Source organism: Paramisgurnus dabryanus, chromosome 1 (assembly GCF_030506205.2).
Source record: "Paramisgurnus dabryanus chromosome 1, PD_genome_1.1, whole genome shotgun sequence".
Classification (NCBI taxonomy): Eukaryota; Metazoa; Chordata; class Actinopteri; order Cypriniformes; family Cobitidae; genus Paramisgurnus; species Paramisgurnus dabryanus.
The window spans coordinates 42,568,425-42,582,614 of NC_133337.1; the positions used below are offsets into that span (position 1 = coordinate 42,568,425).

The window sequence follows — 14,190 nt, forward strand, 5'->3', positions numbered from 1 at the left end:
GCAAGATTCACTGAAGGCCCACTGCGAAAAGTGACTTTCTTACTTAGTATTTTTGTCTTGTTTTCAGTAGAAATATAAAAAAAAATTCTTAAATTAAGATGCATTTTCTTGATTAGTAAAATGAAAGAAAATAAGTCTAGTTTTTAGACAAAAATATACAATTTACTAGCCTAGAAATCTAGACGCACCCTAGCGGCCGCAAAATATATTTGCTGCCAGGGTTTAGTCTAGGCACTCACAATACACTTAACAGCTCCAAAAACCAAAATTTGGTCAGGCCAATCACATCGTGTGTAGCGTCTGTGGGGCGGGCTTAACATGATGACGACAGAGCTGCAACGGTTCCTACTTGAAAACAAAGAATGGCTGCTGCTGCTGGCGAACAGCTTTCTTTTGAAGCGGCTTTGGCCGCGACTCTGGAGGACTTATACTTATGTTTTTCTTTGAGAGAAGAGCAAATAACCCTACTGAAGTCCTTTTTCAGCAAGAAAGATGTGTTTGGAGTTTTGCCGACTGGTTACGGTAACTACGTCACCTTCTTCGTTGCTCTGATTGGTCATAGTGCTATCCTATTGCGTGCAGAGGCATTTTGAGGGACAACCTTATATCCCGCCCCTTGCATTGAGCCGTTTGTGTGAAGAGTTGCCAGACCTTACATCTTGATGTAGGTCTGGCTAACCAGGCTAACAATTTACGTCAATTTGCGTTTAAAGCTTTTATCCGGCGTTTTTCCGGCCTTTTATCCGGCCTTTTCTCTGTTCGAAATCTGCAATTGCAGCTATTCGCAAAATTATCAACTTTACGTGGATTGTACATCGTTAGGAAAAAGTGCGGATGAACACAATGTATTGAGGAGAATCTGTCAATCACTGCGTTCCTGTGGATACTGTCATCCTGGCTAACTGCATTATCTGTTTTTTTATCCGATTTAAAGTCTAAATACTGCGTATTGGGATGATAAACTTTATATACAAACGCGAGTAAGATCTTCAGTTATGTCTGGACAAAGAGGAAAAGTAAAGAAGTGTTCATCTTAGTTACAGTAGATACTTTATTTATCCCAGTGGGAAACTTTACAGATCAATGAAAGATCAACTGGAGGAAGATAATATTCCAGAAGTAAGCAATCATATATTTTTACTTATTTATTTGCTGTCATGTAATATTCTTATTACACGTCACACGGGTAAGTTACATGTGTCCGCGTATGTGTTGTTTACAAACGAGGACGCGTTACCCGCATGGCATGTATTTCTCTACATGTCGTGTATTACATTCGCTGTTATGTTATCTCGATAGTAAGGATATTTTAAGTGTGTGCTGTATGATTCCATACATTGCGCTTTTGTTTGCACGTGACGCGATGCCAGGCAGTTTATATGCGTTTACAGAAACTCACGCATTAAAACATTACTAAAAACAAAAGCTAACCAATCAGTCAATGGGCATCCTTGCAGAAGTGACGGAATGACGCAAAGACGTACTCGAATTTCCTGCGACAATCCACCAGTACCACTGGATTTAAAAACATTATTGCAAGTTTACCGTTTTGAATCGAGCTATGGCAAGCAGATAGTTTTGAACACTGTCTGGTTATGTATTTTCTCAGAAAAGTTTTTTGGGCTATTTGTAAACCCAAATAAGTGCCGGACTGCAGCTTTAAAATAAGCAAAAATTTCTGAAAATGGGGTAAGAAAAAAGTCTCCTTTTTCATAAACATTTACACTGCAAAAAAAAAAAAATATTTTCAAGAAAAAAAATCTTAGTATTTTTGTTTTGTTTTCAGTAAAAATATCAAAAAATTCTTAAATTAAGATGCTTTTTCTTGATGAGCAAAACAACCCAAGAAAATAAGCCTAGTTTTTAGACCAAAAATATAAATAAATAAAACAAGCAAAAAAATCTGAATCTTGAATTTAGTGTATTAAGAAAAAAGTTCAAGATTATTTAAAAAAGAAAAATATATTTTTGGTCTAAAAACTAGACTTATTTTCTTGGGTTGTTTTGCTCATCAAGAAAAAGCATCTTAATTTAAGAATTTTTAGATATTTTTACTGAAAACAAGACAAAAATACTAAGATTTTTTCTTCTTAAAAATCATTTTTTGCAGTGCAGCCTTCGAATTGGGGATAGTGCGGCTCATGGTTACATAGCAATGGCAAGCACTTTGGAAAGAAGGAGGAAAACGGTTTTAGATGTGAAATGGGAATGGCCCCATATAGTTTGTTTCACTATAGTCTAGTAGAGTTCTGTATTTTCAGACTAGTACTGATCTGTATTTTAACATATTACTTTAGTTTTCTCTTCCAGGAAAATATTACTTATGACTTATCAGGCCCCAAACAATGTCAACGCAGGTAAGAAAACTGTCTGTCAAGCCATTACAATAACAAGGGTTATTAACTTTCATGTTTGTTCAAGCAGAGATGGCAGTTCTTACTGTGTGAATATGATAATCAAAGTAATCATTTGCATTAAACTCTTATGCATTAAAGTCTTACGCTTGTATAAGAAATTACAAGAGAGGTTTTGTTTTTGACAAATAACTTGAAGGACGATATTTTCCAAGTAATATTTAGTTCTTACCTTTCCTACATACTGTGCATCTGTTCCAATATGTTCCTCTAAGACAAAGAACTGGTTCCATATCCATCCCCGTTTGGGTCGATGGTGCACCTCTGTTTCCCCATCCTTGGTCTGGTTGTGACTGTGAGTTGCATTGTGGTTCCTGGCAATGACTTTGGCCTGGCTGTAATGACTCGCCTCGTAACTCCTCTCCAGAAAACACAGGCACAAAAGTACAGGACACAAACAAGCGCTCGGGTTCACTTTCATGACTGCAAAACAGGTGTGAAATTCCCAATATTCCAAACGAATTCCAGAAATGATTGTAAATTCCCAAAGTTCTACAATATTCCAAATGCACAGTGGTATTCCAGAAATGGTATATTCCAATGGATATAGATGGTTTCCAAACCCCCCTCCTCCTCCTGGTCATCAACCACCGATCACCAGCCACCTCTGCTCCTTATTCCCCCCCTCTGATGGTCTCTCGGAGGGGTTCGAATTAATCAGACGTCGGACCAGGGGTCCAGAAAGCTGCATCGAGGGTCATGTTTCAGTCGTACATCTCTCAGAGGCTGCGACAATGCATTTACATCATGCACTTTAGAGGCTCTTGATGTGGAACGTGGCTGTGTTTAAGCCCAGCAGCGACAAAGATGTAAGAACACAGCGGCAGCCATGCTGAATTTCCTGTAAAAAAAGATGTACAAGCAGATTTAATTTTAAAATTGCATTTGATCATAAATGTGGTTACTGAACCTTCTTGTGAAGTAAAGGACTAGTTTACCCAAAATTTAGTTACTATAACATATTTCTGTTTTTCCATGAAACACAAAAATGTCTTAAAATGTTGTAACACACAACAAAAAAGAAATATACTATATATATATATATATATATATATATAGGGTATACTACTCAAAGGTAGTTAGTATGACTACACTGCACAAAATGGATTTCTTTTTAAGTATGCACATCCGCTACCAGAAGCTAGTTATCGTAGTTTATAATTTACAAAATATGGATTTTTTACAATAAAATCGCATCGATTACCCTCAGAAGGCCACTATTAACCCACTGGAGCCATCTGGATTACTTCTGTAATGGATGGATGCACTTACAAAGCTTGGAAGAGCCAAGACATTTTCTAATATAACTTTGATGGTGTTTGTCTGAAAGAAGGTGGTCATGAATCTCGGATGGCTTGAGGTTGAGTAAATCATTGGGCAATTTTCATTATTTGGTGAACTATCCCTTTAATATTTTGGGTAATTTCTCTTCTCAAAAAATTAAAATAAATAAATAAAAATACTACACTGCAAAAATGGCTTTCTTACTTAGGATTTTTGTCTTGTTTTCAGTAAAAATATCTAAAAATTCTTAAATTAAGATGCTTTTTCTTGACGAGCAAAATGACCCAAGAAAATAAATCTAGTTTTTAGACCAAAAATATCAAATTTAAATGATTTTGTGCCTAAAACAAGCAAAAAATCTGCCAATGGGGACAGCTATTTTTTCTAGAATTATTCTTGAATTTAGTGTTTAAGAAAAATTTCAAGATTTTTTGCTTAACCCATACGCAGATTTTTTTTCTTGTTTTATGCACAAAATAGCTAAAATTTGATATTTTTGGTCTAAAAGCTTATTTTTTGGGTTGTTTTGCACATCAAGATAAAGCATCTTAATTTAAGAATTTTCAATATTTTTACTGAAAACAAGACAAAAATACTAAGAAAGAAATCTTCTCAGTCATAGTCAAAGCCATTTGCCATCATGATTTCTGAAGCTTGGCAGTATAAAAAGCAACTATTAATGTTATAAAGTTACACTGCAAAAATGACTTTCTTACTTAGAATTTTTGTCTTGTTTTCAGTACAAATATCTAAAAATTCATAAATTAAGATGCAGTTTCTTGACGAGCAAAATTACCTAAGAAAATCCATAACATTTAAGTGAATTTATGCTTAAAACAAGCAAAGAAAACCTGTAAAAGGCAGATTTTTTTGTAGCACAAATTCACTTAAATTGTAGTTTGTTTGTTTTTTTGGCTAAAAACTACTTATTTTCTTGGGTCATTTTGCTATATTTGTACTGACAAAAATCCAAAAAAAAAGTCAATTTTTGCAGTGTGCAAATTCAGATTTTACATTTTTGTGTTTCACAAATAAAAGACAATAATTCAAGATTGACAATATTTGCTTTTTAAGTTAGCCATTTCTTTAAGTAATTTATGAAATTTTCTTAAAGAGACCCATAAACAACAGATGCCTGGCACAGTTAGTCAGTAACTAATTAGCTTTAAGTCATAATCAATATTTGGCTGTTTAACAAGGTTTGCCAGAATGTAGTACTTCTGTATTTCTTTCTTTACAGTGATTGGTACGCAAGCTGAGTGACTTTTACAGTCAATGTCAGTTTCTCATCTTAAATTAGCAGCTTGTAGAAAAGTTAACATTTAGCTTTAAACATATCTAATGTAAAGCCATGATTCATTTGTTCAGATTTGCTACAGTATCAGTGCACAGATTGATGTGTGCAATTTTACATTGTGTGCCATTTTATTATGCTAGGTGAATAACAGTACATCCACTAATATGTAAACAAAAACTTTTATTCTGAAAACGATAAGTCACAACTAATTATTAGGCACCCATAGTCAAAATGTTTTTGCATGCATGAAATTAAATTGTTTCTTGATTGTTTATTGAGGAATTTATTTATTTCAATTCATAGAGTAAGTTGTATTTAACCCTAAATATCCTTTGAACATCACTGTTTCATACTTGGAATCCATCACACAAAATAATAAAAGTCAGTGCTTACTGTAAAAAAGTTATTTATGTTATATGTCCAATTTATTTCATATATCCATGTATATGACCATATGTTCGCATTACACTATATGGACTGTTAAAAATGACAGTAGATGTCTTTAAAATATAATTAGTATTCATTGAAGGATTTCCACAAGTTTCTTGAAAAACAAACTTATAACAAATGACTTTCAACCACAATCAGCTTGCATACACAGGCACGAGACTCAATTACAGCTCATTTAATGACTGTGACAGACTCTTCATATTTTTAATACTGACATGTAAAACCCTTTAAAAGGTAAACAGTTGAAATCCCCTTAAAAATGTACATGGATTAAAAAATATGGATTCTTGAATAATCTCCCTGTTTGAGCAAGCCCTTCACTCTCAGATAATAAAACAGCTCGTATTTATTTTGAGGTGACATCTCAAAAGAATGAGAGTTGTAAAACCAAGACTTTGGCGAGAGAGGAACGAATCGCTATGACAGAAGAAAAGTGAGAATCCGGTTGTCAGGAACGAAAGGTGCAGTAGTGTCAGCTTTCTCTCAATCAAATGACTGGAGTACAAACAGCAGAAAACAAGTTCATATGCATGCACTGCATAAATATATAACGCGGTAATGCAGAGCCTCTGTTGATTTGTAGCAACTGCACATGCAGTGCAAAAGACTTGGATTTTATTTTCAGAAAATGTACAGACTATCTGACAGATATCACTGAAATATGAGACTTACTTGATAAAACTGTGACAAGCATGCATTTTGTAAATTGCAATTTTTTACTGTTATTTGCATGTCAATCATTTTGCAGAATTTGATGGCTGTGAGATTTTATTTCCGATTTAAAAAATGTCAATCATTACACAATTTGTATTGTTTTCTTATTCAAGAAGATGCTGTAGGAACTGTACATGCATTACCTACATAAGAACCTCGGCTCATTACCAAGATGGCTACCGAGTGAACTGGCTTGCCTTAAATTGGCTGTGAGTCTCCTCTGTATTCCAGTGGGGTCTTAAATGTCGAACTTGCCTTGACAAGGTGCGTTGCGAATTTAAAGTGCTCCAGTGTGTGTGTGCATGTGCGTTGAGCTGCTCTTCAATCACAGTGTTGATGCAATTGTGTTCCTGATTATAATTAAAACACCCTTTGCACCTCTCTCTCTCTCTCTCTCTCTCTCTCTCTCTCTCTCTCTCTCTCTCTCTCTCTCTCTCTCTCTCTCTCTCTCTCTCTCTCTCTCTCTCTCTCTCTCTCATAGCTCACAGCTGTGCTCAATCAATGGCAGCTGGTCTCCAGTAGTGACACTTTCATACACCGGTAGAGACTTTCTTTACTGTGTGATCAGAGAACAGCAGGCTACATATTTTATGTCATTATGGTTTAGATTACAGTATCAGCACTGGGTTCTGCTTCGAAATTCTGTATTATTTATGGCCGCAAAGTGGAACCGGCAGAACATGATGTTCAGATCTGTCCGTCAACTGAAAGTATAGTAAAGAAATTCAGTGTTTATACCTGTACGAGAAAACATTTAGGATATTTCCCACCTCAACCCGGATATAATATCTGAAACTGCGCTTTTTTTAATAGCACATTAAGGGCTCTATCTTACACCCGGCGCAATGCAGCGCAATGCGCGACGCAAGTGTCTTTCGCTAGTTTCCACCCTAATTTTCACGTTTAGCGTGGCTATTTTGAGGCAACTAAAATAGACTACGCCATTGACCAACAAAAACCTGCTCTAAAGTCTAAAGTCAATGGCGCAATGTGTTTTATGTTATTTAAAGAGCGCATTAGTAAAATGCGCCTATACACGGGAGGACAACGCGGGTTTGCTTATCACAAGGTACATAATGTGCAGCCGCACAAAAATGCTTTTAAATATGAAAGATTAAAGGATTGAATGTAAAAGATTATTATTGAGTCTCTTGGACATAAATGAGGACTAATTATGAGACGTTAGAAGGCGCAAAGAGCTGCTTCACCTGCAGCCTGGTAAGTAAATAAATGCTTTGCTTTAAACAAATGCATCTGTTTTTAAATGTTTTTTTTTAAAATGCTACCTCACGGATTTATTGTATATGATGACTCTGTACCTGTGGATATGGTGAGATGAGAAACATTTTTAAGTAATGCTTAAAAAAACTCTTTGCTAAAAAAACCGCTGTCCAAAGTGCTGAAACGCGCATAGAGCCGTTTGTAAATTCTTTATCTCCTGTTTGTTACAAATAAAGTATTTTTAATTCAATTCAATTCAATTCAATTTTATTTATATAGCGCTTTTCACAAAAGTCAATTGTTTCAAAGCAGCTTTACATAAATAGAAGCAGTGAAAAGCACAGAAAACGACAGATAGCACAACAGAATACTTGATAGCATGAGCAGTTAAATTTGCTGCGGCTATGACTCAATATTATAATTGCACGTATTACTAAAGCAACGTATTGAAGAGGAAGCTAGGTAAAGCCCAAAAAGGCTGCCTCCCCGGGGTGAAAAACCCCCTAGGAGAAAAAAAAACCCCGGGCTTTTATCCGAGGAAAAATAAGTCCTAGGAGGGAAAAACCCTTGGGAGAACGGAAATGGAGATTTAGCGGAGATTAAGCGGTTCTGCCGGTGATCGTTGGTCAGGTATCAGCTGGGCATAACGTTGAAGGACGGCCAGTAGATCAGAGGTGTGCCGACTTTCACATCTACCGGGACTGGGTCTGTTTGTCTCGTCCTCGGGTCGAGGACGAGACAGGGAGAGAAAAACAAAATCGTATTAGCGTAGCAGCCGTTCATATGTATTGAAGTGTCACACAGTGATGTGGTTTAACTCAGCTTAGTTCCAGACAGACTAAATATTGCGGCATAATTATGTTATCCACAGTTGAGGATTTAGCAAATTGGGGGCCCAATGCGAGGGTATATATGGTAAATAAGGGTCACCTTCCGATCTTTAAGAGAAAATGAAACCTGACGACCCGTTTGACTAAGGCCTAAAGCCCCACTGTCGTCGTTAATGCAGGTTCAGTGGCAAACGGGTCTATATTGTATACCATTTACAGGACCAGGAGAAGACGCCAAAAAAAAAAAAAAACATTTTTTAGAGTACAAACCTTATCTTACATACTTGTAAATTATTTTTTGATGATATTGGATAGCCATACATTTAAAGCAATTAAAAACCTGCTTTTTACTTCCATGACTAAAAGAAAACGGGTTTTAAAGGTTTTAATAAAAAAAGAACAATTTCAATACAAGTGAAAAACAACACAATTATTTAACATTAATCTTAAACTAGGGATCTTCTTCCTCCGCTTAGTTTTTCAGTTTACAAAGTCCGTCATCTAAATAGGGATTAGACATAGCACCAGCGCAACTGGCTTTTAAAGGGGATGAGAGCTGAGACTCTCATTGGTTTACTGCACGTTACGCCCAAAATACTCCCATTACAATAGGACCTACCCTTTTCGACCATGCGCTCGGCGCAAAAACCATTTTTCCCGTCGTTAAATTAGCAAAAGTGGATTCGGACACGCCCATTTAGACGTTGCGCTGTGCGCTTTAGACAATGCGCTTAGATCGTTAAAATAGGGCCCTAAATGTTTTTCTGTTTACAGTAAATGTTTTTACTAAATGCATTTAATGTTACTTAATCCAAACGCTGTTTCTGGCTTTGAGGCTTTTACAGTGTCATTCTAATTTGAGGAAAATTATTTTAGTGACATCACAAAAACAGCGCAACAGCTTAAAAAAAATCTATCATAGGGTCAATGACAATGATTTTTTGTCATGTTTAATTACAGTTGGACCAGTAGATGGACCTTTTATGGTCCCTTAAAGGGATAGCTCACCCAAAAATAAAAACCTAAGTCATTTTTCAGAGCCCAAACTAAATTTGAAAAAGACATTGGGGGTTCAAACAACATGAGGGTGAGTAAATAATGAAAATAAAGTTTATTTTTTGTGAACAATTCCTTTAATGTTATATTTTTAAATCAATAAAGAAAGAAAAAGGGACATTAAGACAGAAGTATTGAGAAGCAATAACATTACAGCAGATAAATGATGATGGTATAGAGGAGAATGAGGCTTGGTGCTGCCTGGAGCGAGTATTTTCACAACCTGCTGTGACTTCTAACTGTGGACCCTCTGCTGATATCAAACTACAATAGGAGAGACGGGGTCAAACATCCCGCGGCAGGAAAGAGTGACAAAGATAGAAAGAAGAGGCTTTGGTAGAATATATTGTCAGACAGAATAGTAATCCCTCTACCTCACTGATAATACAGATCCAGTATTGTTGCACATTGTTAAAACAGGCACGTGGGCTGTTAAAGGGTATATATATATATATATAGAGCCTTTAACAGCCCATGTGACCAAATAGCCTGCTAACGCATTTTGGAAACGGGAATGGTGTATATATATATATATATATATATATATATATATATATATATATATATATATATATATATATATACACCAAGGGTGGTCCAATGCGACCTCCATAATGAAACGCCCCCAAAATTCAAAGCACCTTCTCTTAAGTGTTGAGCATCCCCATAGCACCTGCATCAGACAATCTCTGGAGCCGCCACTGATACTAAGTATTAATTATGTGAATTAAATGGCCTAAACCAGATGCAATAATACCCAACAAATGGAGAAAGATGGGATTTTAAAGAACATTTAATATTTATTTTAATTTACATTTTGAATGCGCATTTATGTTAAAAAAACAAAGTTATGGATGTGACATTTCTCTGTTATGGATGTGACAATTCTGAAAAAATATCAAATTTAAGTGATTTTGTGCATAAAACAAGCAAAAAAATCTGCCAATGGGTTAAGCAAATTTTTCTTGAATTTAGTGTTTAAGAAAATTTTTTTAGATTTTTTTGCTTACCCCATTGGCAGATTTTTTTGTGTGTTTTATGCACAAAATCACTTAAATTTGATATTTTAGATGCATTTCCATCAAGTTGTTGGAGTGAATGATGGTCATTTTTGTAACCAACAGAAAAAAAAACAAGGCAAGCTAAGAAAATGGAGACATGACTGCATTTAGTTACGATTGGACAAGTTATAAATTTACCAGAAGTGCAGCTTGTAATTGCCACTGAATGATGTGCACAAAAAAAGAAATGCAAAATTTTTGATGCGCAGGCACGAGCAACAAGAGCATTACGATGTCGAGCCCCATATATATGAAAGATGACTTCAGCTGATACATCTAGACGATCAGTCACATGAGTTTAATGTTCGCAATGTCAGAATTTATTCGGCAAATGCATTTCCATCTCCTATTATTCCCATTTACTAAGTCAAAAATATTTAATATTTTAAGAGCATATTACTTAGAATTGTGGCATTTCTGCCATGCCATGCCATGCTTTGTGTTAGTTCATAAACTGCACTTGGTTCTACAACTCGTCTACTCTCAGTGGATATTTGGTGACATTGTGTCTGTATTTTAAAAAGGTCTTACAGGACCAACATCATCTTTCCGTGGGGAAAACTGGAATACATGGGCTTTGGTCATGTGATTATTTACAACACCCATGTAAAATGGAATGATAAAACCAAAGTAAAACCAAAACAGCACTTATTTTCATTTATATGTAGGGTTATGTGCAAAATACACCTGTTTTTAGACTATTTTTTTGAACTATTTTTATTAACAGAATAAACAGAGTACCATTGTCGAACTGCATCTGAACTTGGTCACCACTAGTGTTGGGAAACAGTACAGCAATTTGTTGTTAATAAGACTAAGTTAAAGGAATTACATTTCAAAAGCTGCACTACAAAAAATTACTTTCTTTTTTTTTCAGAACAAATATCTAAACATTCTTAAATCAAGATGCATTTTCTTAATAAGCAAAATGACCTAAGAAAACAAGTCTAAAAAATATCATATTTAAATGAATTTGTGCTTAAAACAAGCAAAAAAATCTGCCAAAGGGGTAAGAATTATTATTCTTGTAATTTTCTTAAATTAAGTGTTAAACTTATTTTAATTTATTTTAATGTGCTTGTTTTAAGCACACATTCACTTACATTTTATATTTTTTGCCTAAAACCTAGATTTATTTTCTAAGGTCATTTTGCTCATCAAGAAAATGCATCTTGATTTAAGAATGTTTAGATATTTGTACTTAAAAAAGACAAACATACAGTACTAGGTAAAAAAGTAATTGTTTGCAGTGTGTCCATGTGTTGACATCTTAAAGCATCAACAGATGCTTCTGATTGCTATCACTGGTGTAAATGAAAGCTGTTACACATTTCATAGGATGTTTGTAAACAAACGCTTTCTCAGTGACAAACATGCTTACGCTGTACATTCAATACGTGTAAACAGTTCATGCATGTAAACAGCTTAAAGCGACAGACTGGGGGTTGAGTTAGAACGTGTTTGCTTTTTTTGCTTCTCTCCTGTGTGTTTTTCTGAATGCTTGACTAATGTATGTGCACTGTCTGCCAAAACTCTCCCAGCCCCTCTTATGTACATCATGAAATATACATAAAAGTTCAGAAAGAGCAGACAGTCACCAATAAAACTCACTCACTCAGCGTGAGAGAGACTGAAAATACTCATAGCCTTAAAATTACAATGTGAACAAATGTCTCCAACACATCATGAATATTCATGCAGCGTTACGAGCCAATTTTCACTATTTTTCTCTGCTTAAGGTGAGAAAGTGACAAAGATTGTGTTTTTTTTTGGTCTGCTGTTTTGCAGGTTTACAATTGATTGCATGGCACCTGCAAAAAATGACAGTTTTCATTTCCGAATACAATTAAACGGGAGAAAAGATTCAGGTTTACTTCACAGAAAGTACAGAAGTGCTGTGAAATTTAGATATAAGCTATATGTTTAGTTTTGTTTTTGTTGTTCTGGCTATCAGTAAAATGCATTCACGGTTATGCATCTGGCAGATGCTTTATCCAAAGCAACTTTAAGTGCATTCAGTCAATACGATTTTTATCAGTATGTGGTTAGCCTGGGATCAAACCCATGACCTTTACGTTGCAAACACAATTATTTACAAATAAAGCTTCCGGAGCGATTGTAGAATAGATAAATCTCAGTAAAATGTACATCACAAATGTATCTGGATGAATTTAAACACATTACTTTTTATGCCAATATAACTTCCATCTATTTGAGTAGGTCAGTTTCAGGTGCGTTTTGAAGTACACACAGCAGATAGGCCCTTTAACTTTTAGGCAGATATTTTGCCTACATCCATACTACATAGTAGGCTAAATTAGTATGCAATGCATGTAGTATGCCAATTTTTGCTGGTCTTGACTGGTTAGGTTGGAAGAAGCTTCCAGTCTTAAAGCCCTCTAAAACCAGCCTGCTATACCAGCTTACCCGAGACTGGGAGGCCAACTAAAACCATCCAACCAGCTTAGGCTGGTTTTAGCAGGTCTTTTCAGTATAGGGTATGTGATTTTGGCTGCAGCGATTGGCTCTTTTAACTTCTTGTAGGGCAGGACTACAGCCACCATAATTAGCATAGCGATTTCTCGTATAAAAATTTACAACCCAGTCTCACGGCAAGTCGTGTTATAATAACGAAAATTTTGATTAATTTATTCGTGTTTGATGACACGAATTTCCGCTGTTTTTCGTGTCTCTGGAGACGAATGTATTTTTCGTCCTTCCCAGCACGAATTTCTATCAATGGCTGTTCGTGTCTGTGACACGACTTTCGTGTCATTTTATATTTTGTTTTCTCATCGTTCTTTTCTATTTTTTGACCATTGTCGCTTGGGGTTAGGGTTAGAATCACTTTTTGCGACTTCCTAACCCAAATCCCAACTCTAACCCCAACTCCAGGCGAGAATAGTTTTAAAAGCGGACGAAAAACATGTAGAAATCAATGCAAAAAATTACATCCTAATGCAAACCCCGTATCTAACCCTAACCCCAAGCGACAATGATTTAAAAATAGGAAAGAACGATGAGAAAACAAAATATAAAATGACACGATAAAGAAAGTCGTGTCACAGACACGAACAGCCATTGATAAAAATTCGTGCTGGGAAGGACGAAAAATACATTCGTCTCCAGAGACACGAAAAACAGTGGAAATTTGTGTCATCAAACACGAATAAATTAATCAAAAATTTTCGTTACTATAACACGGCTTGCCGTGAGACTGGGTTGAAATGTATGTTATGATTTCTAATACATAATAAAATGTTCCTCTGTACTAACACAGTCTCACCCCATGTCGTCAATATTTGACGACACTTGACCATTCGTCAATATGTGACGCGGAGGGTATACCTTTCGCGTCATTTTTTGACGAACTGGGGACTTCTTCTCCTATTTTCTTACCATTTTCGCGTCGGTTTAGGGTTAGATTACGCAAAATTAAACAGTGTACGCGAAATTAAACAGTGTACGCGAAATTAAACAGTTGTCACCTGGCGTTGGGGTTAGAAACAGTTGTCACCTGGCGTTGGGGTTAGAGTTAGGTTTGGGTAGGGATGTCATTATGTAAATCTAACCCTAAACCGACGCGAAAATGGTAAGAAAATAGGAGAAGAGAATGCAACGGACGTAATAGTATTGAAGTCCCCAGTTCGTCAAAAAATGACGCGAAAGGTATACCCTCCGCGTCACATATTGACGAATGGTCAAGTGTCGTCAAATATTGACGACATGGGGTGAGACTGGGTTGTCTGTACACATACAAACATGCTCTAGGTTGTCAGTCATCCATACAAAAACATCTCCAGGCCATGATGTCTTTTTATGTCCCTGCGAATGAATTGTCTTTCTTAGCTTCTCTTTTTGAC

At 35.8% G+C, this 14,190-nt stretch overlaps 1 protein-coding gene across 2 annotated transcripts in view; it reads right to left on the reverse strand.

Annotated features, from left to right (window-relative positions):
- Positions 1 to 14,190, reverse strand: part of LOC135744534 (cadherin-18) — a 305,028-nt gene that overhangs the window by 120,460 nt on the left and 170,378 nt on the right. For both annotated transcript variants that reach the window (XM_073815065.1, XM_065262727.2), the window contains exon 2: positions 2,587 to 3,255. In XM_073815065.1, the coding sequence (XP_073671166.1) occupies positions 2,587 to 2,835 (249 nt within the window). In that variant the 5' untranslated portion in view covers positions 2,836 to 3,255. The remainder of the gene's footprint in view (positions 1 to 2,586; positions 3,256 to 14,190) is intronic.